Below are 24,787 nucleotides of genomic sequence, written 5' to 3'. Positions count from 1 at the left end.
TATAAATAGGGCATGGATTTTTATGTAAATAGTAAATATATCATTTTATTTAATGTAGATTTCTTAATTAAGATTAAAAATTAGCACGTATTAAAACACCCTACATATAATAAAACTTGTTCATTATTACATATTTTGAAGTTAATCCATTTTCTTCAATACTTTATGAATAGTAATTTAATATTAACTTATTTTACCTATTCACAGACTTCATAATAATCATTATTCTCTTAGTAAATAAGATAAAATTGGTAAACAACAATAATATCTGTTTAACAATCTATTGCTCTTTTTTGTTCATTTATTTTTCTATTTAGTACTTTTCATTTTTATATGATTCAAGTTTTAAAAATAAATGTTGAGTAAAAAATGGTAAATATTTTATGTTATTTAAATATTAATTTCATAATTAGGCAAGTAGAACAACATACATATTTACAATTTTGACTTTTATTTCATAATAAAAGGATTTTGTCAAATACTGGTTTTGCGTAAACATATACATTTTTTTAAATATTATATTCCGAGCAATGAATGTACTGATTTTACAACGATGCGAGTTTTGTTTTATTTTCTTTCTTGTGTTTACACTCTTAAGACATTTTTAAATTTTTTTAATAGAAAATATGCTTTGATTTTCAACTTTTACTTTCAATCTACACTTTTTATGTGAGGGGTGGCTCAAAAATAAAAAATTACCAGTAGTTTTCATTACTTTAGAAAAATACAAATTTTCACCCAACATCAGTTTTTGACAAATACGAATATGGAATAACCATGGGTACAAATTAATTTTCACCAAATGTTTATACTGGTATTTTTCATACCGTATAAAAATACCAGTATAAACTTTTGGTTAGGTTTGTCATTCTTGTTCATTTGTTTGAATAGTAAGGGTGAAATATAATGTGATTACACCATAATAACAATAGTCAACACTCTACACTGTTTATATCTTATACAAGTAGGTATTTACTATTTTGTCTACACTAAGCTATAATAAAATCAGGTCTGAATCAAGTGGGAGGGGGGCCGGGGGGCTGTAGACCCAGGTCACAATTTGCCGTCTCGTTTTTTAGTTTTTTGTAAAAAAATATATATTTTTCTTTAAAATACTATAAGGAAAAAGATATTATATTTTATTCACATGGATATCTTGGTAACTATGTGGCGTAGGTATTATTTTGTTTAGCTTTGATCTGATAGTATTGGAACTTTCAATAATATTATAATAATTGTTTAAAATTGATTGTCGCAAACCACAGGGTTGGTAAAGGTGCTTAGCAGTTAGCCTCATGACTATCACCCTAAATTTTAATGCTAGCACCCCGAATCTCGTGTTTATAATAATTTAAATAATTAAAAATATTGAATACACGTGCCACTATCATGGGTCAAGAATCAAGATCACGGTCCACGGCTATAGATAGTATACTGTCATTAATCGTGGGATAGACTGGGTATCGGATATTCGGATATATCAGTTATTCACATAGAAAGAGATATTGATAGATGTAATTACATATTTCTAGTAGGTACCTATCTATAATTACAGTGAAAATTCCATATTATGACGAACTTCCAATACATAAAATGTACTACTGAACATTGTTGAGAACCAAATGTATTTTTTTTTTACGAAATTCTCTATACCTACTTATTACAAATTATTTTTTTTGTTGCCCATGCTAGTGCCGTATTAGCATTTAGCGCATAAGCACTACAGGCACTGTCACTATGTCCTAGTCCCTAGACGAAATTGTCCTACGAAATTGAAATGTGTATTACAGTCGTTAACCTATATAATAGACAATACTCTACAATCATGTGTTAAGAACATGAGAAGCGCCGGAAAATTTGATTTATGTGTAGCAAAATCAAAAAAAGTTTCCGGTTTATCTGATTAAAAACGTAAATATTAAATATCGGTAACTGATGGCAGTGCTGTCCATCAAATGAATGTGCTAGAGATAAATTTAAAATTCAAACATTTTATGTTATAATTGACAAATTGATCGGAGAGATGGAAAAACTAAAAAAAAATCTTATCTAATATTAGACGAAAGTTAATATTTTTAAACGTTATATAGGTACAGTATGTACATTGGCGCAAATAGGGGGGACTTAGTCCCCCCAAATGTCCGTCAAGTCCCCCCAGTTCAAAATCTAGTAATTAGTACTAATTTTTATCTTCTGTGGTACTGTGGTCCCACCAAAAAATTTAGTAAATTTGCGCCTATGAGTATGTATATCATATTGTGTGCTCAGTGGTGTCATTTCAGTTTTTAATAGAAGGGGGGAGTTTTGACCAGCCCTAATGTATAGCCGGGTAGGTAACTTCAAAAACAACTGCTCGCAAGCACATAATTTTCACATATTGTATTAGGCTGCTTTTAATCAAACGTGGGCAAATGCCTCGCCAGTTCAAACGCTCATAAAAAATTAATATTACTTTCTGGTAAACTTTTTGTTTTATTTAAGGTAGAAACATTTGTGGGAGTCTTCTATCAACATATCCATAATGTTAGCGTTAACTATGAAAGGAAAAACTATTATACATTTTTTATAAACTGAAAAATAGTTTGACAATTTTCAAAATTTTGATGAATTTGGTCAAAATTTGAAATTTAGTTTCATATAAAAAATGATATCGTACATAATATTATGTATCTTTAATATTTTTGAACTTACATTAATGAAGCTTACAAGGAACTTACAAGGAAGCATTCAATTTCAAGGTTTTTTACTAAGAAAAAGTTTTTGTCGAGAATAAAATAAAAAAAATTCTAAAAATTCTAAACATTTCGCAAGGCTATAGAACTAGCTCAAAAAGAGTAAAAATATTTCGAAAATGTAACCAATAATGTAAAATGATAACATAAATATTTGGTGAAAGTTCAATGATCCACAACTACGGAATTTTCGAATTGCACCAAAAAAATTAAATCGATTTATTCTTAATAACGTTAGGGTTTTTATTACGTAAAATCTGGAATTATTATTATTATTAAACCAATTATATAGTCATATAGAACATATAGGCTGGTATAGGCATAGTATGCTGATTTTGTCGATCGTATAATTATCGTTTTATATTTTGGAAAACATTATAATAATGAGAGGAAATAGCTTATAAATTAGTATTATTATTTCTTTTAATTAAGTCTGTTTCTATAACTTCTATATCCTATATCCTATGAATTGTATCATTTTGTGTAAGCAATACATTTTTTTCATTTGATAAAACCTGTTCAATAAAAAATTTAATATTTATATAACAGATAGGTATATCTATAAATTATTATTTGTTATAGTTGGAAATTAAAACTTTAAACTTTAAAGTAATACAATCTATCAAATATTTATTATACATTACAATTATTATTACTTCTCAGAATTTATTAAAACAAAAAATTAAAATAATGTTAAAAAATATAATAACGTTAAAACAAAAAAAAATCAAATAATTTTTAGACTAACCTAAACATTAAAATTGTAAAACATTAAAATTGTAAAACGTTAAAATACCCGAAAACATAAAAACGATATATTGTTAATTATTAATATTAAATCGTTTACCTATGTCCTATACACAATTTATATGTGTTGTATTTAGTAAGTCTATAGGGCCGATGCCCGATGATAATACATGGGCATTACCTGCTTTTAGAGTCTGCTCACGCCTAAGCTATTTTCTCTGTTGTTTCTTTGTCGTTGAGAAGCATATGTGGGAGTGAGATGTGAAAACCGTCGTTTCTCTCTCCGTTATGTTTACTGTTTAGGGAAGATAGCAATGTCGTATAGTCACAGAATAATTATTAATTATTCTGTGGTATAGTTGTATCCATATCATAGAGTATATAGTAAAATATGTGGTACCTAACTACTATAGTAATGTAAATTACAGAGGCCGTTACATTTCTTTTTCTACCAAAGTTCTTTATTATCTATGATTCTTACGCATTTTTCTATTTTTTACCTATTTAATAGGCCAATGCATACATCGCCCGTGTTGTTGTAGTTAGGACAATTTTATAGTGTTTTCTTAGTTTTGTTGACCGATGACCGTTGAGTGCGACTATTATTTAATGGATATTGGATAATAATTTTTCATCCATTATTCTTTTATCAAAAAATTACTTAGACAATTACTATACAGAAGATACTTTGATAATAGCACAGATATATAAAACATTTTATCACGTACATTTTATATATTTATCTGTCATATACTCCTATACATGTAGGCTATGTAGATTCTATATTTCCATCTTAGTTCGTAATATCTGTGGATACTGGATAATAGCATTCAAGATTCAAGAATACTGAATAATAATCCAAATTATAATACCAACAATCGTCCGAGATACAACTATTCATACAAGTATTACAATTTTATATTAATACTTATTACCTACCATATTACCTATAATATAGGTCGTTTTTTTTTTTTTTGGCATCAACGACTGCCGAAACTGCTTAAGAATTATATCGACATATTACCTAGGTCCCTATAGGCTATAGTCAGTGGTGTAACCAGGGGAATTTTGGGTGTTTACCCCCCCCCCCCAAAAAAAAAAAAAGTTGATCCACAAAATCAAAGTATTATTTATGACCATTGTACGAAAACTAAAAAAAACATGGCTTAATTTATACTTAACCCCCTCCCATTAATTTACTTTAATTTTACCATGGTAGGTAACTACTATCTACTATTTACTATAATTATTAACTCGAATATTAATTACTAGGACACTGGACAACAATAGATCCAAGGTACCTTGGATTCATCACAATATTGTTGGTCATTACCTACTTATTCATTATTATATGTAGCTAAGTACTTATACCTATGACGTATTGTTCATTTAATTTATATTTTATTCTTATATTGTTTAGTTTACCACTGTTGAAGTCTCTGTTGGTTTTTTTAAATATGAATGAAAATAATGTTTATGGTAAATCTTTTAAAACATACTTAAGTGATACTGATAGTTCTTCAACCCATTCATCTTGCGAATGTAATGATGTCAACTCAATTGTGTAAGAAATAATATTTATCTTAAAAATTATATATATATATATATATATTTTATAATATTTATTGTTTCTCAAGTTCGGATTTTGAATGGGAAAATGAAATAAATGACCAAGGAGAACTGTTTTATGTTAAATGTTCACCGCGAAAACAGACAAAATATACCAAACACAATACGGTTGAATCAAATGATGCACCAAAAAAGACCAAAACTACTGCAGGCAAATTGGTTAAGCTTCTAAAGCGTAAGAAAAGAGGTAGAGACAGAAATGATGGTTCTAAACATACAGGGAATTCTAATAAAGTCACTTTCTTGGACACTCAAGTATGAAACTTAGCTCTTAGGTAAAATACAGATATGTGTATATATATAATATATTATATATCTTTAAACATAGGAAGGTGAGGTAAGGGAAGTTACTGTTGAAGTTGAAAATGATAGTTCTAGTAATCTTGGAAGAAGAGCTACGTTGACTGAAAAGCTATTTGGCTTATCAACAACAGTTTTTGAAGATGGTTCACGTATAATGGTAGCATCAATTATTCCAAATACTCCTGTCGATAACCAGCGATCTATAAAAATAGGTATTATTGTAATTTGGTACCTTCATATCTGTATAAAAAACTTATTATTTTCTAATATTATATAATATATTATGCATAGGAGATTGGCTTAAAATTATCAATGGAGAAATTGTCACAGCAAAAACTTTGGATCAAATTCTATCAAACATAACTCCACCAACTACTGTAATGCTTCATTTAACGTAATACTGAATAATTATAATATTAATAATTATACAATTTTCCATTAGGTTATGTTAGTTGTTCAAAGGGTGGCAGTTAGCTTAGTTGGTGTTGACAAACACAATAACCAACAGTTATCAAGTTATTTATCTTTGAAAACTATTAATGATGAATTTGTATCGGAACTTTCTAAATATCCTGTGGCTGTCATGTACCTGATATCTGAAAATTCAAATTCTGTTTATGTGTATCCTGGCCGATCATCTATATTCAATCAAATTAAAGGAGCTTTTCAAACCATTAGCCATATTGTTCCACAAATTGTCAAAAACCAGACTAGAAGGTAATACAAAAATAATACATTTTTGAATTTTAAATATTTTCATTTATATATTTTTTTATATTATAGTATATCAATGATATGTGATGATCAGCTTGTTCATTCAATATTTGTGTTCGAAGGACAAGGAACATTTATTTTTATTGCACCAGATTCAAAGTAAATACTGTATGAAATGAATACACACAATATACTTATACATTTATCATGTTGATTAGATTAAATTTAACCTATGCTGATTGGATGGCTTCTAACATAGCTAGAAATTTATGTTTCTGTTATGATAATTTAAATAGGTAATATGTTTATTTACCTATACCCTTAAGTTACTTTAATTTTATTAAGTAAATTTATTTTTTCTATTTTAGTTGCTTTTCAAATGAAGATAATCATTGTACGTTAGATAAATATTTTACAATTATATTCTCAGAGTTATATGATATTAATATGTTTCATAATATAGACAATTCTCATGAGTTTGAAAAATATTTACCTGCCTCTAAGAGTATTCCTTTGCTAAGAAGTATTCAAGTAAATATAAACTTTTTTTATATCTGAATATGGAATTTGTTATTTTTTATTTTTAGATGGAACTTGATGATATATTAAATGAATTTGAGGCCAATTATGTAGTATGTATATTTTACACACATAGTTTATAATTTAAGACATATTATTAATTTTCATGATTTCTCATTTAAACTAGTGTGAAGACACCAGGGAACCAAGACCATACTTGATCATTGGTACATCAATTTATTATAAGGTAATTAAATTAAGACACTCAAATTGCATTAGTTAAATTATCATACTTCATCATAGGAATACTTGTTGTCGTCTCACTTAAATTATGAAGATCATTTAGATATTCACATGTTTTGCTTACAAAATGGATTGTTTCATCTACTTAACTCAGAATATCTAGAACGTTTAATAATATTTCGAAGAGTATATCCTTCGTCAGTTAGATCAAACAGTACATTCGGTGGCTCTGTTTATACACTACCAAAAGCTAAATGGTATTTGTTAATAGTCGGACGTGGAAATAATCTTATGGCAACACTCCTTGAAGTTGGTCCTTGTTGTTCAAAGTAAAATTATAAAAAAATTAGTTTTGGTACATTTTTATTTAGGTTTTGTTTTTGATATAGAAATGAGTTACTTGATGGACCAAATGTTGAATATGTGGAAGAAGCTGAAGATACATTAGAAAGTATTCTGAATATGAATGTTGATGAAGTTGCAGAAAAGTGGTACTATATAATGCTTTGTAATACAGTATTACATTAACATTAACCTTTTATTAGTCATGCTATGGTTAAAACAATCATTGAAAACATATTTTCACACCTCTTTATTGTCTTATCGCTTGTATTTAGTGACATACGCTAAATAAATAACATTTTACCTTTGTAAATTCTAAGCTAAAGACCATTCAAAATTCAATTTGGCCTGTACTGTTAAATAACAGTACTAAAAAGCACGGCAATAAATAACAGCATTTTACATCTCCTTAGCCAAATTAAAATTTGTCTTAAGTAATAGGTTCACAGAACACTGAATACTAAAACCATTTTTAGATTTTCCTGAAGTTTCTAGAAATGCTGCATAGTAATGTACTCTGAAGCGATAAACAGCGGTTTAATGATGATTTGGACAAAGATATGATTGGGCTTAAATTGTATACTTTATGAGTTCATGGTATAAAACAATATTGAATAGTCTATGAGTTCCAACATTAGCCATACATTTTATAAGCAATATCATAATTTTTGACAACAAACAAGTCATGAAAAATTCAAACTTTTTTCTAAATAATATTACAACCATCAGAGATAAAAAAAATCTAAATCTGTTTCTATAATATAATTACAATATGTAATCCACAACTGAAATGGTTTTAATATATAAATATACATAATATTAAATTTTGTATATTCTAGTAATTTATTGTTATTTTGCAGGATTGAAGGTAATATAATGCAAATATACCAAACAGAATCCTTAAAAAATGCAGGACTAAACATGCTTGCAAATAATAAGCAGTCAAGTAGTAATTATTATTTTTAATGTTTTGTTTAGGTTATAATAATTACAATTTTTTCAGGTTTGCTATTAAAAAAACCAGAAATAATTTCTATATTAAAACACAAAAATGACATAACATCAAATTCACAAATATTTAATGGTAAGTATATAATATACATTAATTAAAATGGTATATCAAATCAGATAATTCAAAATTGTTTTTTAAAACAGATTCTAGGCAGTTGGATTCATGTTCAGAAACAAGTTTAACAAGTAGTGGAGCACCAAGCACAGAAGACAGCATGTATGTGCAAGGTCCAGTCTTTGGTCGTCGAGCTGAACGCATGATGAAAGCTTCATCAATTGAGTGGTCTGATAATTCTGAAGATGAATATACTGTTTCAGTAATATTATAAATGATTTTATTAGTGAATAATGAATACTCAAAAAACTAATAAATATAATTTTTAATTTTAGGATGGCTCACGGTCAGTAGATATGACTGATGTTATAAAGAATTTGCCAGTATTACCAAATAAGTAAATGTTTTAAATTATTGATTGATTATTAATTAATGAAATTAATTATAAAAATATACTTTTAGATTTGGTTTAGGTAAATTAAGTATGCTATTTCGTTATATTGACATAAACTGTCACACTGGTGTTATGCTATGTTCACCATCAATATACAACAATGAACATAATTTAAAAACCAAAGACATATTTAAAAATATTGATGAAAAATTTAATTCAACCGTTATTGTAATACGAGATTTATTTGATGATTCAAATCAGGTATAAATGCTAAGAAAAATAAATTTATCTTTATATATATATTTTTGTTTGCTTATTAATAGTTGCTATTTGTTACAGCTTATAATAGTAATAAGATAAATAATTAGTAAATTTTTTTTTTGTGTTTAAATAGTTGCCATTGATTATTCTGGCAGATAAGGTAAAAGCATACATCAATATGTCACATTCGTGTTGATTGAAGAAATTATATCTTTAAACAAATATGAGAGTTGATTGTAGCTTATTTAGGTTCTCAAAAACTACTTGACCATTTTATGAAAATTTCATACCACAGGCGAATTGTCCATCTCGTTCAAATTAGTTCATAAAATGAGGTACATTAAAACTGAGATACACCTTAACAGCACTAAGTTTTATATTTTTCCATGGGCAAAATTTAGATAAAAATGGATGTTGGCTCATCTGAAATTAACTCAAAATCTACTGGACTGTTTTCAATAATTTATTTTTTCAACTCCTATAGATTGCTAAAGGGTAGTTCACAAAATGATTTTTTTTTTGGTATCCAAATGGACGCTGTTGGTTACATATTATATTACTATTATAATTACTAATTAGAAGAAATATAGCGTTTACATTTTTTTACATTAATAAAAATAAAAAATACAAACATTGGCATTGGCAATGTTGAGCAGGACAGCTAGTTTGTTATAAATTATAATTGTTTCAAATTATGTTCTAGGATGAAAATGAAATAAATGAGATAGGAGTTTTATTTCAAATACCTACATCAAACACAGATTCTCCAAAAAAATCATCCATGATAACATTCTGGGTCATGGGGCAAGTATTTTCTTTAAGATAATTATTTAACAACGTACATAAAAATGTATTAATATTTTTAGGAGATTATTCAAAGAACCAAATAAACGAGAGTTATATGTTTGTTATGAAGAAGGCACACCTCAAAATATGGTTGAAATTGCATTTAAGTTGGGTACAAATTATGCAACCGGATAAAAACAATTTACATTATAAAATTAATATTTATAAATAAAATATATATATAATAATATGATCAATATTTATTTATTAGTCATCAGAATATCATAATGTGTTATTTGTATTAGAGTGGACAATGGTTATATGAATAGTTGTAACTATTATTCTATTGGAGAAAAGCAGAAAAATGTGTGTGTTAATTTTAAATGTGGAGTATAAGAATAAATGTAACTCTTAAATATGGATTTTAAAATTATCATACTGGAGGTGGATATTCATACTTGAAAAAAATAAATCTAATTTTTTTTGTATAGTTATTGTTTTTATACAATTTTACAATCAATAAACTTTAAAAAATAAATTAAAATCAAATGAACGATACATTTTTTGACTGAATGGTACACAATTATAATATTATTAAGCATCTAATCTTAGATGTGTGACCTAATTTTGAACAACACAGAACCCAATTTCTCAGTTGTTTTTAAATAATATTATTTCTAAATTCCCCTAACAAATAAAAAAATGAATAAATAAATAACAACATAATATATTACATGAATTTATACTTAACTAACTTTTATATAACATATACAATATCTTATTTAGGAACTTTGTACTTTATAAAATGTAAACACTCAAAAGTGATACACCGTCAAGTGTTTCATCTTAACATTAGAAATAAACATTTTGTACAATAAATTACAATAATAATTACTACATAACGCACTTACTGTACCATTCAACAGTAGTTGTTATTGGCTTCAAGTAGACGCCAATATTATAATTAGATAAACTTAGAAAATAATTCAACAAAATATAAACTAGTAGAAAATATAAATTTTAACAAAAATTATGATTTGACTCAATATTTACCAAAATCATTTTTAAAGCTATTAAATGAGGGCAATAGTTATATAATCATTTTACGAAATTCATGTAGATCAACAAAAATAATAAACAACTAATTTTAAGTCTTTTTGCCTTTGATTCAGCCATGTGATAAATTGTCAATTCATCCTATAAGTTCTGGATTCATGTTACAATACAAATTATCTTCCGGAATTGATTCTGGTTCTGAATCTCTATTATCAACTATATTAACTGTAGGTGTTGATAAATCTAGGTACTCGCATTTATCATTAAACAGTTCTAGGTATTCGTTATTAATTATTTTATTTGGTATTTCATATCCATCATAATTACTTGTAGGAGACAATTTCTGTTGTGAATCGATACAGGTAAGGTCTATTGTGTATTTCTCAGATAGCAGTGATACATTGTGCAGTTGTGCTAAATAATACATTATTTAATGTACTTCATTAGTGTTTAAAAATATTAAGATATATAGTGACTTTACATACGATCATGGGAGATATTAACATAGTCCAGTGGCATAGCCATGTATGATTTTAATATTTTTAAACAGTATTCAAACCTTGGACGTTTCTCTGGATCAACATGCCAACATTTTTGCATCAAATTATACCTGCAATAAAATAAGTAAGAGCTGCTGATTTTCTTATTTTTACATTTTAATATTGTACAATGCATTTTTAAGTTGTAATCATGTTTTTATTTACAGTAAATAGTTTTCCTTTAAAAGGACTGAGCATAGTCAATCATTTTTATTCTAAACACATTCAAAATCTACTATGTATGTTTTATTTAATCCACTTTATCTTAAGACAGTATATCATATTATAAATGAAATAATACATTATACAAATAGAGCAACAATACTTATTAGTATTAAGAGAATTTATACTAAATTATTTACGTTTCTAAATGCAAATTTATACTCTATTCAGGATAAGAATATACCGGGTGGTGGACGAAAACACGTCCTGTTCTCTCATCTTTCCCCACTAGCAATGCCCAACATGTTCTTGCTCTACCCGTGACACCATCAGTATCGGTGATGGCGCACAATAATAAAAAACGATCATGCCAGATAATTAATGAATTGGCAGGCATGGTGATACATACAACACTATAGAGTTCAGTCGTGATGCACAAAGTGTGGTATACATTCTTATTCCGAATAGAGCATAGCCCTCTAGACTCATTGCATTAAATATTGAATTTTATAATCCTTATAATATTGTTCTATGAATAATATTCAACAAAACAAACATTTTTCAAAATATTGTTTATTTACCAAACTTCGGTTAGGCAATAAATCTAATTAAATAGTTTAAACTGGATACTCCTCATTGGCATTAAAAAAACTTAGAATAAATATTTTAGACATTAAAATGTCAATATTGAGTTGCTCTATATTAAAAAGAGTAAAAACATTTACTTTCAAAGAATATATAAAAAAAATAGAACTTCTAAATTCCTAAATGCCAAATAAAAGGGTTTCTATTTGGAACTTGGAAAAAGATTACTATGTAATGTATTTAAAAACTTGATCAAAGGTTGATAGGTGATAGGTCTTAACTTTAGTCTACATATTTAGTTAAATAATATTGCTGGAACAATATTACTGGTATACACTGTATAACATTATTATTGTATATTTACAAAGTTCTTGGACAATTGATTGGTTTTTCAAGCCTTCCACCATGCTGGACGTGATACATGACATTTATATTGGACAGTCCTGGGTAGGGCTGCTGTCCTACAGACATTATTTCCCATAGGAGAACACCAAAAGCCCAAACATCAGATTGACTGGTAAAAACACCATCTACTAGTGATTCTGGTGACATCCATCTAAGACAAAAATGAAATATACATACACATAATAGATACACTTAATATACATCATATATTATTAGTACCGAACAGGCAGTAAAGCTTCTCCTTCTTTCCGATAATAATCGTGTGTATAAATATTTCTCGCTAGTCCGAAATCGCCAATTTTTATAATTCGCTCTTTAGGGTTAGAAGATGATACCAAACAATTTCGACAAGCTAAATCGCGATGTATGAAATGCATTTGCTCTAAATATGAGCATCCTTCGGCTACATCTATACACATTTGTCCATAATCACTAAGATTCAATACCTGAAGAAATATATTGGATATATATTGTGATTTAAATATTTTTTTTTTTTAAATAATAATAATATTAATCTTACATTAGTTTGTCTGTTTTTCCTTAAATAACTCAGTAAATCACCTTCTTCCATAAGTTCCATAATAATAAAATTGGGGTCATTATCTAAACATACTCCAATCAATTGTAAAATATGTTTATGGTTGAAATTATTCATTAATTTTGCTTCTTTTAAAAATTCCTCTACTTCACAGTGACTAGCACCTTCTTTTAATGATTTAATTGCAACGCGTGTTTCACATTCTCCCCTCACTATATCTTTAATTTTTCCTTCAAAAACTTCTCCAAAAGCTCCAGACCCCAACCGTTTTGTAAGTGTAATTTGTTCGCGCTTGATGCTAGGCAATTCATTTTTTTTTTTTTTTTGAAATAACACAGCCCCTTGATAACCCACATTCACAGCATGAAAAAAAGTTGGTCGCTGTGGCATCTCTCTGAGTCTTCCTAATTCTACATCTGGTCGCATAGGTCCTTTGGAAGTATTTGAACCTACTGTAGTAAAATATTTAGAGGTTAATAAATTACAAATAGTATGCACAATTGTAAATAAAATTACATACAATACTTAATTAACATTGTCAAGAAAAGACAAATCAAAATAAATCCTGTTAGTAATATTTTCCAAGGAACATCTTCATTTTTTAAAGTTTCCACTTGGTATTGGGGATTGAAGGGTTCATCTGAAGTTCTATAATCGCTCCACCAACCATGATGATTCTCTGCCTTAACACGGAACTTAAATACTGCATCACGTTTCACATCAGACATAAACCAATGATTTTCTAAAAAGTTAATTAAATTAGTACATACTAATTTTAAATTTGAAAGTTGTCTAAAAATGTAATTACGAGGTCCACTGTACACGGTTGTCCAATTACTTGTATTTAAATTCAAACTTCTTTTATTTCTCATTTCACTAATAATTATTCTTTCTAAAGAATAACTTTTAACACGCGATTCAGATGGATCCCAATACACTATGTAAACAGATGGTAATGTCTGATTAACTTGAGGAAATCCAGGTGGGCACGGTCTTTTAACTAAAATATAACAGAACATGGATAAATCAACGATACAAGAAGCAGAGATTATTTGAATTACATTTCATTTCATTTGAAATATAATACATATTGATCAAACAAAAACCTAAAAAAAATTTGGGATTTCTAACCATAAGAACCAGTTTTTTTTTCTCTTTACTATTAGGCAGTGGTGGATTTGAGGGTTCAAATGAAGTCAGAAAATTCATAAGAGGGGCCTCGTACAAAATGTATCAATAACATACTTATGAAATTGTTTTTATAAACTTTACCTACCTAACAATGAAGAATTATATCAGTTTGCAATATAAAATATATTTATTTTTTTGAGGTAAAAATTGAAAAAAGTAAACTATACATAAAATTTAGGTGGGCCTCAGTATACATATTAAGATTTAGGAGAGGCGCCTCTTCGGCATTTGCTGACTTTAAGACAGTTAATTACGCCACTACTATTAAGGTTAAAAAAATTCTCAAAAACTGAGTACATTAAGAATGCAATAGTAGCAAAAATATAACTTATAAATACAATTTTTTTTTGTTCATTCATATGGAAACTATAATATAGGAAATTAATAATAGATATATAGAAAATAACTAATGGAAAATCACAAAAATAGTAGAAAAAATATTAAATAATTATTATTTATTACTTCCTATCTTCAAAATTATACTATTTCAACCAAAATTAAATTTTCATTTATCAGTATTTTTAATTTTGATTAATATTATTTGAGTTATTTTATATTTTTTTTAAAAAACTATCAATTTAATTAAAACTATGTAACTACCAATGAATCATTTTTAAATGTTGACTTCAATAATTCCTACTAAATTTAATATCACTTAATTTTCACATCAAGTCCCAACCCTGTAGTCTTTCTAAAACAACCATATACCTAACACAAAAAACCTATTGTATTTTCCTCTACTTATATACTCTGCACCACGAGAGAATGAACTCGTTTCGGGCATGCAGACTGACGGCAGCGACTGTTATGAGGCCTTGTTTCCTCCCACTTTACAACATGATACACACTATTTAATGTTGCAGACCGATCGTGCAACTTTGACATGTCAAACAAGTGGGGGGGATACGCGGATTTGAACGTGATTTGGTCGGGACATTCTCTCGTGGCTTAGAGTATAGAACAGAATTTAAAATTCGACGATTGAGTAGTAACCGGAAATAGTCAATATTAATGATTTGTTACTACTTACTTGATTCAGATAATCCATCAATTGTATATACAGCTGTTATATTATTTAAACAATATATTGATGCATTATTTTCTATAGTAGGTTTATCATTTAAGTCTATAATTCTTATTGCACACATTGATTGGTTTGTTGTCCAGTAAATATTGTGTTTATCAACTGCCAGTGACGTTAAATTAAAAGTTGAATTTACATTAAATATAACTGAACATTTGCAACCATTGATATCAGAAACGATAATATTTCTATGTTGGCCTTCAACCCACAGAAGCCTCATTTTACCACTATTTGATATGTAAGATGTTAATACATTATCAAACGGGTACAAATCAGAACAATTGCAATTACTATTGCTAGAATATACAAAAGTTTCAACATCTGTGCCACTCATGTTACTTTTTAATATATGTTTTTCATTGGAATCAGGAATTTGTTCAATCCAAATAAATAAACTATAAATTCAATATTTCTGTTATAAATCATCTATTTAATCAAATAACTCGAACTAAACTTAAATTAATAATAATTATTTACCCTTCAGAAAGAACAGCTGAAAATGGAAATATTTTATTTGATCTTGTCATCACTATTTGAACTGTTTTTACCCTAATATCAAAGGCCATAATTTTTGATTGATTCTCAACAACTTCACACCAAAAGAGTGTTTTTGATACCCAATCAAATGAAAGATTTTCAATTTTCATATTAACTTCAGAAATTGAGTAAATCTAAAAAAAAAAAATGTACAAAAACAACAGAAAAATGGTACCTAATTCACTATTTAAATCAGTTTTAGATTTAATTTTTAAATTATTACTACAAAATAATTACTTTATTATTGATTGATTTATTAATTGGTGAACTGTATATAGTTTTACTATCAGTCCAAAATGCAATATCTTCCATATCGTTTAGAGTAAAGCTAGTTACCAAACTATTTGTTAGTAACATTATTTGTTGATGATTTTGTTTATTTGAATGGAAAATCCATATTTTAGAACCACTCACTATAGCAGTTTTAAATTTAAAAATTGCATGGTTGTAGGTTTGATTATATATTATGTCTTGACTCCATCCACTACAGCCAGCCATAGAACAAGCCCTTATCTATTTTCAAAAAAAAAAAAAATGTTAAATTTACACAATTTATTAATAATAATAATGAAATGTTACTTTAAACAATAAATCTGAATAAATAGAGAGTCCTATCCATTTTGTTTGAGTGTTAGGTGACACAATAGCTTGTTTTGAACACATTTGCCAATAATTTGTTACTTGGTAATAACATTTAACTTCATAGTTTGTAATATTTTGAATTATAGAATGTTGAAGTATGATATTCATAGTATAATTGTCATCACTGAAGTTTGCAAAAATACGTATATCTGTTGGTACAGTAGGAATTGGTGAATATACCGTTACTACTTGTGACGAACCCCAGACTGTAGAAGCTTTGATACTTATTTCTAAAGGTGTACTATCAACTAATACTTTGGTATTTGGTGTTTCAAACTATTTAGACAAAACGAAAATCATTAATATCATAAAATGGGTTCATATTAGCCTAGTCATATTGTGTTGTAATTAAGTTAAATTTATTGGTAAGTAAGATGTTAACAGATAATTGTATAAATATAGATATTACTCTTGATACTGACTAGTAACTAGTATGAACCTGATTTTATACATAATAGCAATAAATATATGTATATTTTTGAAAATTGTATAAATGTATAGTTCATTAAAAATTGTAATTAAATATATTTAATATTATATAATATAGTATATTATACTAACTAAAGAATCAACTTTACTGTCTTCCTTTTCCAAAACTTTGACAGTATAAGAAACTAATCCATGGTTAACAGTTTTCACAGGCTCCCAGATAATTTCATACACACTTTCATTATTTCTATGATTAACTTTTATCATTTTAATGTCCACTTCCTCTGGAATAACATTTGTTTCTAAACCTAAACAACATTACATATATTTAAATGTTGATAATTAAGTATAAATAATTATACATATTTTTAAAAATAAATGCACATTTTGAAACCAGAGTATGTAATACTCAGTCACTACCAAACAATAAAGTAATGTTATTACTTAATTTATTAAAAAAAAAAAAGATAATGGTATTCTTATATAACAGGGGTGACCAGCGATAAGTCATAAGGCGCACAAAAAAGACTAGTGAAAAATATGTAAAAGCCAAAAGTAGGAAAAAAAGGTTCTCAGTCATTGTAAATATGATAAGATATCAAATTTCATAAAATGTATAGAATGCAGAACAATATAATAATAAGTAACATACAATAATGTCAGATTACATTTTATATGGGATATTATCTTTATTAAATACCTATTATAAAAATATAGTCACATGAATTTATGACGCGAGCCACAGCTTGGCCATTCCTACTATATTGTAATATTTCTATAGTGGTCCTAATTTTTAGTTTTTATATTTATACTTCTTATTTTACAAACCATATAATATTACACCGTGCTGATAAAAACTAATAACATGTTATAATACAGATATATATATATTATCTATACTATATTACCTTTTGGTTTTGGATGAGCATATTGGTCACGCACACTAAATGTCTGAATTCCATATAAATTCATAGCTCTTATGATTGCTGGATATTGGCCATCTGTATCACTCATCATTATGTCATTACCTTTTTGAAGCCACAGCAAATGATGGTCTACATAGAATAAAGGTCCTGGATATAAAACAAAATAACTTGATATCTACTTCTAATGCACAAATATATTAATATTATATACCTTCAGTACATGAGTTATCAAATTCTTTAATAGGATTTAGATTATTTAAATCATTCAGCTTCTCAGCAGTTGGTGCACGGAATAATTTTGATTTGTCATTTTCCCGAAGTATCCAATACACCCAGCTACCAACAGAATCCACAGCTAAACTCATAACTAAAATTGAAATATAGATACATAAACAAAACATATTTTAAAAGTAATTGGAAATTTTAAATTCCGCTTATTATCTGATATTGTACCCTTTTTTCCAGAAAAGTAATCGGTGTTATAATAACTGTGCTGTTCTTTTCCATTGAGTTTTGAGGATTTCACTGCAAACCCTGTTGACCAATACAAGTAACCACCAACAGATTCTACTTTCAATTCTTTAGCAATATTAGATGCTAAAAGTAACTCTCTTTGACCTCCAAATAAATTTTCTCTAAGTATCTAAAATTTAACTTAACAAGTATTCATTACATTTTATTATTGAAATAAAAATTTGTATTACTGATTGTTTTGATGGATCTGCCCAATATATTTTCCGACCCAACCAGTCAATTGCAATACTTTGAACACTATTAATATCTTCTAATGTACTTCCTTGACGACTCGTTAAATTCAGCCAATTAATTTTAGTTGAATTAACCACATAGAAAACACAATCTTCATACCAAGCCACATCGTCTAATGAAGAATTTTTAATACTGGTCTGACAAAAATAAAATAATATACAATTTTAGCAAATCAAATAAACTAGCTTTATAAAGAAAAATCAGAAAAAAATCATATTTTTTCTTAATAAATTGGAAAAACAAAATAATGGCCTTTGAATTGTGATAATTTCTATACAAAATTTAAAGTGGATTAAGTAAGACAAGAGCACAATGTTATTTTGTCCCCTTTTTCTTCTAGTTAATACTACATTATTAGTTATTACAGTACAAAACATATATGCTTACTTCATCTTCATTAATTGAAATTGATTCTATAAAATCACCCATGATATCAGATATCAAAATTTGTTGTGCATTTCCCCAAAGTACAGATACATTATGATTTAATGTTTTAACTACAAACTCCGAAGACCAAGGTCCTTGTCCTGAAGAAGAATATGCAGCTACTCTTATGACATAACTTGTTCTAGCTGTCAAAGAATCTATTAAGATTTCTGTTTTATTAGTATCAATTTGTTTCCAATTTGTTTCATTTTCAAATTTAATTGAGAACAAATAAGACCATCCTTGCCATGAACTACGTCCTACACACGTACATAATTTAAATTATAATGTAATCCATATTGTAAATAGCTGTTAAAATTTTAATCAATTTGTATTTACCCTGTCCACCTAATAAATGTGGAGCCTGCCAAGTAGCTTTCATTTTACTAGATGTAGAGATTGCTTGTAAGGACTGTGGTGGATTTCTTGGGAATGGTATAGGTTGTTGATCAGTAAAATTAGATAATATTAATTTGTAGGAAAAATGCATAGCCGGATATATATTTTGATAATATTTTTGTTCATTAATAAAATAATCTTCTCCCATCAATACTGAACCATTTGACCAATAAAATGATCCATTCACATATGATAGAGTTATTGCATCATCAAATAAGGCTGTTATTGTGTTATTTCTAATATCTGTTAAATCTTGACTGTAAAACACCAAAGTATTATGATAGTCAATATTTAAATAATAATATTGGCAACTACAAGCAGCGGTCAACAAAAATAACTTTGTGAGCAGCAAAGAAATATTATGCAATGCTAGTATGAACCAAATAAAAAATAAGCTTCACATAATGGCAATGTACACATTAAATTGAGCACTAATATCATTTATGAATTGATATTATCTACATAACATTTAGTGCTTTTAAAAAAGAGTAATGATTTTTAAAATTTATATAAAATATTAATCACTAAGACTACAATATGAAAATAAATTTTGAATTTTAGATAGGGTATTGGTACCAATGGTGCATACCTACTATATTCTATTAATTCTCATATAATATGATGTTTGGGTTAAATTTGCCGTTAAAATTAAAATAATTTTAAAATTGTTTAAATTTTGTGAATAAAATACAAGAAAAGCAAAATTTGGCAACCACAAAATTAATTGAAAAAACATACATCTACATCGTGTAATTATTATCATTAATACATTATGTTTTAAAAACTTACCCATCAAAAGAAACAGACATAATTGTATTATTCTTTTGGAATAATACCAACAAACAAAAATTTATATAATCAATCACAAATGGACCGATATTTTTATGATAAATTATTCTTGACATTACTTCAGTTTTCAAGTCCAAACGATATAAGCCAAATTTTGTAGTCCAAAATAAAAATCTATTTTCAATAAGATTAAATAAATACAATACTAATTATACACTTTAAAGAATATTAATAAAAATAATTACCCATTGCAAGGATCCACTTCTATTTGGAGTGGTTTAGAATCAAACCCAGAAACTATTTTTTCTATTTTATCCTGGTCTAAATCAAATTTTTTTATACTATACACTATGGTATTTCCGTTTGTTATTGATGACATTAAAATATAAAGGTTATTGTTCAGCCAATCAATAGTAATATCCATTAATATTTCTCTTTCAGTTGTTAACAAAATGTTTATCTTGTTATTTGAAAATGACAATAAAGAACCCGAAGAATCCAAAATATATATAGTATTCGTACGCACATTAATTGATATATCTAAGATACATATTTATTTTAGTTCATAACATAAATAAAAGATAAAACAATTGTTAATAATATTCATACCATTGATTGTTTGATTTGTGAAATAAACACTAATAGGTGTATCCATCATTTCTTTTGTCTTAACAAATATATTATGATCTGATACAAGGAATAAGTGTACAGGTTCAGGAGTATATTTTACTGAAAATAAATAATGATTCACACAATATTAATTTTTGAAATATTTTAAAATTATAAATTAAACTAATGAAAAGCATATTATTTACTCATTGATGTGGGGAGGGTTTTGACAAAGACATTGGTCATTGGTCCTACACCATATTCATTTCTTGCAGCAAGTGAAATAGAATAATTTTTTGCCGATTCCAAATTACGGAACATATAAAAATTTTCTGTTTCATTTTCTTTACCAGTCAATATTTCCTAAATAGCATCACACATTTAATAAATATAAAACACAAATCAAATTTTATAGAGTTAAAAAATACAACAATAAAAATGTGTATAAATATAAAGTGTTAAATGTTATAGAATGTATAAAATGTTAGTTTAAGGAAAATATATAAATCAAATTAATAGAAAACACAGATAATTAGTCACAAATAAAATAGTTGATACTTATAAATGCATTAAAAAGTTATAAATTATAATACATCAGACATTCAATTATTTATTAATTAACATTGGCAAAGAATAACTAAAAGCATAAACTACTAACTATAGAATTTGTAAAACATAGAAGTGAAAGGTTAAAGATACCAGAAATTTCATATAAAACATAACTCGGCTATTAAAGATAAAAACACCATTGAAGTCGCTCTGTTATATGACAAAATTTAAGTGTAATTTGTCATTGAGTATATCACAATTATGGATGTGTTATATTTGAATTCAATGATAAAACAAATCTGAGCTGGTGTCAAACTCTATTTTTAAGGATATTTTATAATTTTTTTATATTGCTATTAATAATACAGTAGGTTGAACAAATTGTTAGCAAAAACATAAGCATATATTATTGTAGTCAATACCACAATTATTTTGTTCAATAGACTAGATTAGAACTGAGACTATTTGCATAATTAACTTAAAATTAGTCTACATTTTTGAAAAATTAACTGTTGATAAATCCATATGATTAATATTTTTTGAATTAAAACAAACTAACAATAACTGTTAAAGGAAAGATCGTAATTTTTTATTTAAATATCCAATTATGTCAACATTTGAACAACAAATGAATTTAATGAATTTTGTTAATATTTTAACTACAAATGCTCATAATAAAATGGGTTCTGATATATTTTCGATAATTCATAATTGTGTTAAGTAACTTATTAAATTTTACAGTGTTTTAACTTCATCATAGAAATTTAAAAAAAAACTAAAAAAGGTCAATCTTGTCCATAAATATATCAAAAAGTGCCAAAATATTATGAAAATTATATTTTGTCTAGAAAATGTTAATATTTAATGTATTCATTTTTAAAAGACAAAACAAAAATTAATTTTGGTGTTGTGTAAATATTCAGGTTATATTTAGGATTTTCCGATTAATAAAAAAAGTAATTTGAATATTTAATTTTGACTTCCAAAGTACCAATTTTTTTACACAAAACCATTCTCAAGGTTGAAAGTTGAGAATTTTTACTGTTCTCAAAGGTGATAGCCAACAATAAATGGTTAAAAAAAACATTTCACCGTAAAAGCAATTGGTACATTCATTGCTGACGGAGCCTAGGGGCCCAGCCCTCTCTCTAGACATATTTTTTTTATAATTCTATAGATCCTGATCCTACTATATTTCAATCACAGACATGTATGATAATGTAATATATTACAAAGGTACTTAGGTTTAAACAATTTTAAATTAAAAATAGTGTATATTGTAATTGTATTTGTTGTAAAAAAATTGTTGCCCCCCTCCACCCAGATCTTTGCTCTGGATCCGTGCCAGATTGCTCCACTCAGAATCTAAAATATCAATACATATTAGATTTGATATAATATGTAGTATTGTAGTATATTATAATATTTCCATAAATGACACAAAGCAAATTTAAACCTATTTTTGAAATTCATTTAATCCAAATATTATAAAAATATTTACATATAATAGTATAGTAATTATTTAGTTTGACAGAATCAACTGTGAAATATATTATAATTATTTTTTAATAAATTTACTAAAAGTAATATTGAATTGTGCATTGAAGACCATGCATTTTGGTGAAGAAGAACAAATAAGCAAAACAGAAATTGTGTGTACATATCATGTTCTGACCTTGAAGATGGTGTACTCTTTTGTAGGCTCTTGGATGGTCAAGTGATAGGATAGGATTGGGGCTAAAGGAAAGGGAATAGCTGCCCATGTAACTGATATACTAGAATCTGCAGGAATTGTTCTCACAATTTCTGGTGTCATTGAAGGTGGTACTTTGCTGGGATGTGTACTGATTACCACGCTTGATTCAGAACCCACCAACTGCATTACTCCAGCCCATGGTAACAGTAGTACCACACGAAACTAATAAAGATAAAAACAATAATTAGGTACATATTATGTATTTATAACTAAATAAATAAATAAAAATAATTAGTAAAATTAATTTATTTATCAGAAATTAAAATAAGTATTCATATAAAAATGAATTCTAATTTATATTAAATACTTGTTAATAAATAATGAATAAGATAATGAAATTATTTAACATTGAATTAATACTAAATAAAAGCCATCTAATGTTCTTAACATATATATATATATAATCCCATGAAATTAGTAGGTACTTGATAATTTGTATAAGGCCGGAGATTCTCCAATTGGATAATAGAGTCATTATTCCATGTTTCTTTTTGGCAATATTGCCAATTTTCTTGATTATTTTCTAACTTCCATTGAACTCTATATTTGAAATTTTTCCTCCTTACACCTTTCCATTGAAGCTTGAGAGATTTATCAAATAGAGAATCTGGTACTAATGTCGGGGACGGTAAAGGACCAATTTCAACTAAATATAATATATTATATTGGAATTAATATTAAAATAATTGATAAAATATTAACAAGGAAATTATTATTAAACATACATTGGATCCTTTGGAAGTATAAAGTAATAGCATCATCACATCCTGCAATACAATATAATTTGCTTTGAGATATGTAATTTGCATTAAATTTGTCCTGCAATATATTTAAAGTTTTTTAAAAAATGTCTCAATACAACTCTTAAAAGTTTTTAGTATGAAATTATTTAATTAAATGCACATATTAACATATACATATACATACAATTAAATACTTACACAAACTTTCGAACAATTGCTACTAAGTGCCTCGTTCCATAAAGCACATCCTCTAATACACTGAAAGACAAAACATATATATATCTTTTAAATATAAGAAAAATACAATTATAAATGTAGGAACAATGAATTAGGTATTGGTTAAATCAAATAAAATAAAAAAAAACTGGTTTGATAGAAATCTAAAATGTATTAAGATTATTGTCAGAGAGAGGGTGACAAGTTTTCTGGAAGTACCTACATTGATTTTGTGAGTATAAGTTATGACATAATATCAAAACATGTAAAGTAACTTCTTTACAAATTGGAATGTTACATTGCATAATTATTTATTTCATCAACTAATATTTCGGATAGCAAAAATAAGTTTAATGTTTAAGTATATTTCTATACAACTATTTATTTTTATTAAAGCTTCATACTCTTAATAGACTTATAGTTAATTTAGGTTGTCCAACCTAAGTAGAAATTCATCTCCTTACTAACTCTAATTTGGTTTTATAAGCAATTGTTTTGATAATAGGTAAAAAAAATTAGTACCTATGCATTTTTTAAATATCTAGGAATTGTAAGTAAAACCACCTTGGGTGGGTCTCAGACTTCAAAACTAAGTCAGACTGCAAAATTCTGACTTCACCATCGTTTTCTTCAGCATGCTTAACAAAATACATTAAAACGAAACAAAATTGCAAAAAAAAGGGTGTCCGGTAAAACAGAATT

At 26.9% G+C, this 24,787-nt stretch overlaps 2 protein-coding genes across 5 annotated transcripts in view; one reads left to right on the top strand and one right to left on the bottom strand.

Moving 5' to 3' along the window:
• The first annotated feature begins 3,887 nt into the window (after positions 1 to 3,887).
• On the top strand, positions 3,888 to 9,986 carry LOC132951739 (protein inturned). Of its 2 annotated transcripts, none has more exons than XM_061023662.1 (20): positions 3,888 to 4,384; positions 4,900 to 5,043; positions 5,117 to 5,363; positions 5,437 to 5,623; positions 5,703 to 5,788; positions 5,854 to 6,128; positions 6,195 to 6,284; positions 6,344 to 6,421; positions 6,494 to 6,656; positions 6,713 to 6,757; positions 6,832 to 6,891; positions 6,948 to 7,216; positions 7,277 to 7,378; positions 8,090 to 8,178; positions 8,233 to 8,313; positions 8,385 to 8,557; positions 8,631 to 8,692; positions 8,758 to 8,950; positions 9,654 to 9,754; positions 9,817 to 9,986. In XM_061023662.1, exons 2-20 carry the CDS (start codon positions 4,937 to 4,939, stop codon positions 9,929 to 9,931), a joined length of 2,523 nt encoding a protein of 840 aa, XP_060879645.1. In that variant the 5' UTR covers positions 3,888 to 4,384; positions 4,900 to 4,936; the 3' UTR covers positions 9,932 to 9,986. The 2 variants fall into 2 exon arrangements, with proteins under 2 accessions (XP_060879645.1, XP_060879646.1); XM_061023663.1 differs by having other exon boundaries at positions 3,892 to 4,384; positions 8,090 to 8,175.
• Positions 9,987 to 10,448: 462 nt separating this feature from the next.
• Positions 10,449 to 24,787, bottom strand: part of LOC132951738 (proto-oncogene tyrosine-protein kinase ROS-like) — a 31,413-nt gene continuing 17,074 nt past the window's right edge. Inside the window, exons 3-28 of one of the 3 annotated variants that reach the window (XM_061023659.1) lie at positions 24,068 to 24,127; positions 23,852 to 23,945; positions 23,552 to 23,772; positions 23,046 to 23,288; positions 21,028 to 21,184; positions 20,822 to 20,941; positions 20,458 to 20,752; positions 20,213 to 20,386; positions 19,364 to 19,680; positions 18,986 to 19,284; positions 18,535 to 18,735; positions 18,284 to 18,473; positions 18,042 to 18,197; positions 17,813 to 17,977; positions 17,037 to 17,212; positions 16,413 to 16,751; positions 16,071 to 16,346; positions 15,774 to 15,967; positions 15,243 to 15,691; positions 13,830 to 14,021; positions 13,542 to 13,763; positions 13,004 to 13,473; positions 12,703 to 12,929; positions 12,443 to 12,634; positions 11,278 to 11,402; positions 10,449 to 11,206 (exon numbers count right to left, since the gene is read on the bottom strand). In XM_061023659.1, coding sequence (XP_060879642.1) covers positions 10,929 to 11,206; positions 11,278 to 11,402; positions 12,443 to 12,634; positions 12,703 to 12,929; positions 13,004 to 13,473; positions 13,542 to 13,763; positions 13,830 to 14,021; positions 15,243 to 15,691; positions 15,774 to 15,967; positions 16,071 to 16,346; positions 16,413 to 16,751; positions 17,037 to 17,212; positions 17,813 to 17,977; positions 18,042 to 18,197; positions 18,284 to 18,473; positions 18,535 to 18,735; positions 18,986 to 19,284; positions 19,364 to 19,680; positions 20,213 to 20,386; positions 20,458 to 20,752; positions 20,822 to 20,941; positions 21,028 to 21,184; positions 23,046 to 23,288; positions 23,552 to 23,772; positions 23,852 to 23,945; positions 24,068 to 24,127 — 5,832 coding nt within the window. In that variant the 3' untranslated portion in view covers positions 10,449 to 10,928. The remainder of the gene's footprint in view (positions 11,207 to 11,277; positions 11,403 to 12,442; positions 12,635 to 12,702; positions 12,930 to 13,003; positions 13,474 to 13,541; positions 13,764 to 13,829; positions 14,022 to 15,242; positions 15,692 to 15,773; positions 15,968 to 16,070; positions 16,347 to 16,412; positions 16,752 to 17,036; positions 17,213 to 17,812; positions 17,978 to 18,041; positions 18,198 to 18,283; positions 18,474 to 18,534; positions 18,736 to 18,985; positions 19,285 to 19,363; positions 19,681 to 20,212; positions 20,387 to 20,457; positions 20,753 to 20,821; positions 20,942 to 21,027; positions 21,185 to 23,045; positions 23,289 to 23,551; positions 23,773 to 23,851; positions 23,946 to 24,067; positions 24,128 to 24,787) is intronic. The other 2 variants (XM_061023660.1, XM_061023661.1) reach the window with 2 other exon arrangements.

This window comes from Metopolophium dirhodum, chromosome 9, assembly GCF_019925205.1.
Source record: "Metopolophium dirhodum isolate CAU chromosome 9, ASM1992520v1, whole genome shotgun sequence".
Classification (NCBI taxonomy): domain Eukaryota; kingdom Metazoa; phylum Arthropoda; class Insecta; order Hemiptera; family Aphididae; genus Metopolophium; species Metopolophium dirhodum.
This window is presented reverse-complemented; position numbering and strand designations above follow the sequence as displayed.

Excerpts from the sequence above, each read along its gene's own strand:
- LOC132951739 (XM_061023662.1), top strand. The coding sequence starts at position 4,937 with ATGAATGAAAATAATGTTTATGGTAAATCTTTTAAAACATACTTAAGT. Across the intron at positions 8,314-8,384 it reads AAATTCACAAATATTTAATG|ATTCTAGGCAGTTGGATTCA; the intron begins GTAAGTATATAA and ends TTTTTAAAACAG. Across the intron at positions 8,693-8,757 it reads TTGCCAGTATTACCAAATAA|ATTTGGTTTAGGTAAATTAA; the intron begins GTAAATGTTTTA and ends ATATACTTTTAG.